This window comes from Rhagoletis zephyria, unplaced genomic scaffold (assembly GCF_001687245.7).
Source record: "Rhagoletis zephyria isolate East Lansing unplaced genomic scaffold, Rhagoletis_zephyria_1.1 Rzeph_scaffold_02437, whole genome shotgun sequence".
Lineage (NCBI taxonomy): Eukaryota > Metazoa > Arthropoda > Insecta > Diptera > Tephritidae > Rhagoletis > Rhagoletis zephyria.
Window position 1 is genome coordinate 601 of NW_016159521.1, and position 4,149 is coordinate 4,749.

Consider the following 4,149-nt stretch of genomic DNA (forward strand, 5'->3'; position numbering starts at 1 on the left):
TAATGCAAAATACGGTGCTTTGTTAAGCACCGAAATCTTGATTTCAGAACACCGAAAGCTCTTTCTACGCAATTTCGAGCCTTTGCGTGNTATATACTGATAACATCTTATATTGATCTCAAACAGTGATTTAAAACTTTTTATATAGTTACATAGGCACTGCTGTACACAATACAGTCACTTACAAAAATATTTTGCATCGATTTTTTTTGCAATATTCAAAATATTTTTCATGGTATTTTTTTNTGAAGGAGTGTTGGGGATGTAGTCCAAATACCGGAGTCGTGGTAGGATCCTGGAAATCTTGCATTTATAGCCGTGAACACCAAACGATGATCACATACCTATCGAGAAAGAAACTTGTATAACAATATATTAGATTTCTTACAGAATTGTCATTGCTTTGATTTTTAATTTTATCTATCATTTACCGTATGTAAAAAAAAATATGTAGTAACACTTACAGCCTCTACGTTAATGCTGTAGAAACCTTTCCGGTTCATATACATGCATAGAGGGTTACTTGGGTCTGTTGATGATGGAGCGACTATGCCTATGTGCGTGCAGTCAACAGCACCTATCGTTCCCTTAATCTTAAATGCCGTATAAAAGCTGAAAGTAATGATATAACATAAATTGAATTCACCTTTTTTAAAAAATTCTATTTATTACCGCTTTTTAACTTCCAAAACCTCATTTGAAGGTTTGGGGACCCTTATTTCGCCGCCCTTAACTTCCATTATTAGCGTTGAGATGTGATGAATGGCGCGCGACACGGACGGCTGGCTCATCGCAATTTGGAAGTTGTTTCCTGCACACTTCTGGTATGAACCATGCGCGTAGAAATACAGGCTCCCCAAAAATCTTATTAGAAAAGGGATGGCGGACTTCTGATGGTCGCGTGGCTCCAATTAATGCATTAGTTCACGACAAAGGGATTTAGGAAGCGAAAATTTTGGATAAAAAACTATCTCCTGCATCGAAAACGGGTCGCTGTCGTCCCTGAGCTCCCTCAAAGCTCGCTTCCTTTCAAGCTTTTGCTCGTCTTCCACAAGCACGGCTGCGCAAATAACTAAAATTTGTTCTGCCATTGAAATTAGTCTTTTTTATATTTTTTTCACAAATTTATTAAATCGTCGCACTTTTTATGTCAACACAAACATATGTTTTTGCCTTGTCACCTGCCAAATAGGTCATGACAATAAAATGAAAATTGGCATGATTCGAGTTTTGAATTTTGCTGCGAATACCAAAAAGCTGCAATTGTCATTTTTATATCAATTGTCATCGCGGTGAGTTTTGTCAGTGTGACGGAATATGGCTGTAAGTTGGATGTTTTTACATTCTCGTATTCTGCAAGTTTTTTAAACGACATTTTTGCCAAAAACCGCAACACAAGCTTAACCTAAGTTGCTGCTAAAAAATCAAAACTCAGGTATGCACATATTTTCAATGTGTTTTCCGAACTCGGCGTTGCGCATTTTCTTCTATTTTATATGGAAGAAAATAGCCAACACCATTACCCAACAGAAAGATGCCAAAAATCGGTGGTAAGTGCCACATACTTCAGTATTGGAATTTTCTATGGAACAAATGCAGTAGGGCTCCAAATCTCAAATAAAAAAAAATAAAAAGTTGGAATCGATAGAGGTGATTGAGCTAAGTATAACGGTATACTTATTTTTTTGGGCAAACAGCAACAACAAGAATTATCAAATAAGCTATTTTTGAAATCAAGATTACTTAAAAACTACTGGATGGATTTTGAAAATTTGATATACGTAACTTATACATATACATATATTTTAAATAGTTATTACAAAAATTTAATTAAAATTAAAAAAATACTAAAGAAATCTATACAAACCATTTTTTTTTTTAATCACCTTATTTGTTATAAGATTGAGTGTTAGAATTAAATGGAAAATTAATCAAGCCTTTATTTGATATAGAGTATACTGTCAAGAGTTCTCACTGTAAAAAGTATTTATATAAAACAACCCTAGTCTGTCCAACACCGGCTACACTATCCACAGTATTTTTTCACAAAACTCTTTTTTACGTAGGAGGCCTTCGGCCGCGCTTTAGGATTATAACCCTTACCAAATAGGATTCTCCTTTTGGTGTGCACCAACTGGGGCTATCGCCTCAGGGATGTAGCCTTGGGAAATGATGAGGTAACTAGAATTCCCTTTCTGTCTGGTAAACCTGGGACTGCCGCCCTAGTGATGTCTATTTATTATAGTAAAACAGAACAGAAACGAAATTCGCATCAATTGAATGGCAAATAAAAACGCATAAAAATACAAAAGCGAACGATGAATTACCAAATTTTGCTATTCTGATTCTCGCTGATAATTATCTGATAGAAAAATGGGGAAACAAAGCTCCATTTTCACTGAGAGCTGATTTTGTGGCCGGCGGCAGCGGCAAAATTAAAAATAAATCTATTCTTGCCGAAGTTCGTCACACGAAATTCGTCGTCACATTTGTTGTGTGCAATTCCATAAACTGCGGTGTGTTTCAGTTTTGTCTGCGAACTTTCTTCCGACGAATTTCTCTGGGCGATTTGATTCTGTTTAAACTTTAATGCCGGATTTCCACTAGGCATTAAATTGCAAAAATGACAAATGACGAAGTTCGGCATTAAAAAATAATCGTGTCATTACGTTAAAAAAATTGTCATTATGCTCATTTCCACATGGAATTATTTCAATGCCAATGGAAATTCTGCATAAGAAATCTAATTAAAAAGCTGGAATTTTTTGTTGATTTTTTTAATATTGCACATTGATATATTTATATTTATACGTTTTTTTGCTAAAGAAAGAGCTATATTTAAAAAAATGACAAAAATTAAGGAACAAAAAAAATCTTGTCGTGCGCTGTAATTTTGACACGGGGTATAAGTCAGTTTCTTGTAACTTATAAATGGTTTTTATTAATTTTCGATTTTAATCGAAATGACCGATAAATCGGTTAATTTCTTACGATTAATTGCAATTATTAATTGAGTGCTTTCGATTAATCAATCGATTACTATTTTTTTGCCAGTACTAATTTTACTGGTTTTTACTGGATGTCGCTTTCATACGCAAAAACTTGCAAGAAACTAGCAAAAGTGCGGAAATTGAGAGAGCAAAAATGACAGCTGAACTTGCAAGTTTTACTGGATTTTTACTGGATAAATTTTCACTGCAGCTATTTTGCTAGTAAGAAAAACAGCTGATGGCATGATGCTTAATGTAATTCATATTAACAAAATAATTGTTTATGGTGCTTTTAGAGTTGCAATTGACGAAATAAACCTATTTAAATATGTAATAAGATGGAAAATACTAGTTTTCTTAGAAAACTGCATCGGAAAATAACAAATTAAACAGCTGTTCATAAAACTAGCAACTTCTTGCTGGTTTTGCGTTTTCGTACTTTCGTGCATATTTCCCTCATTTGGAGTAAACATTAGCTTACTTTCCGAAATTTGGTTACTGGCAAGTTGCTGGATATTTTTTGCTGGAGAATACGAAAACGCAACTGTTTTCTGTAAACCAGTGTTCCCGTTGTGCTACTAAAGTATCAAATTTACACTTTTTGGAGATCTATGCCCCCTGACACCGACTTTTTAAAAATACGCTTTTTTGAAACTTTTCTTTGATTTAAAACTCTATATACCCATTTTGATAATTTCTTCTTAAATTATGTTTAAAAATGCTTTTTTTCTATGAATTTCAGCGTAAGGTTTCGTGTTTGGGGTAAGGGAGATCTGTAGAAGGCGACCATCGGTGTGAGATTTTATTTAATTACATTTGATGCCATTTGCTTTTGCATCGAACAGACCTTTAAACGTAGCACAAATTGACCGATCGCTGTTTCCCCGAACACACCATGGAATTTGTAATCTCGTAAAAGGTGCCTTTCGTGGTTTTGTGGTGAGTTTCACCACTTGCTCTGGCACAGCGAAAAAAAAATTCCTTCAATACGGGTTGGAGACCGGGCTAAGCCAGTAAATAGTACATCAGTGTTGCCAGGTAGCCCATCTGAGCCCAGAGTTCGGATTTGCTCAGTTTAGCCCCTTGCTCGCTCGTTAGTTTGCTCTGAGCTTGCGCAACTCACGAGCAACAGGCGACGCTGTTTGCAAACGAGCACTCG

General features: G+C 35.3%; 1 protein-coding gene across 1 annotated transcript in view; it reads right to left on the reverse strand.

Moving 5' to 3' along the window:
• Nucleotides 1–277: 277 nt before the first annotated feature.
• LOC108366900 (putative nuclease HARBI1) overlaps nt 278–4,149 on the reverse strand; it is a gene marked incomplete at its 3' end in the record, with an annotated part of 16,744 nt that continues 12,872 nt past the window's right edge. Inside the window, exons 2-3 of the mRNA XM_017621386.1 lie at nt 465–612; nt 278–344 (exon numbers count right to left, since the gene is read on the reverse strand). Coding sequence (XP_017476875.1) covers nt 278–344; nt 465–612 — 215 coding nt within the window. The remainder of the gene's footprint in view (nt 345–464; nt 613–4,149) is intronic.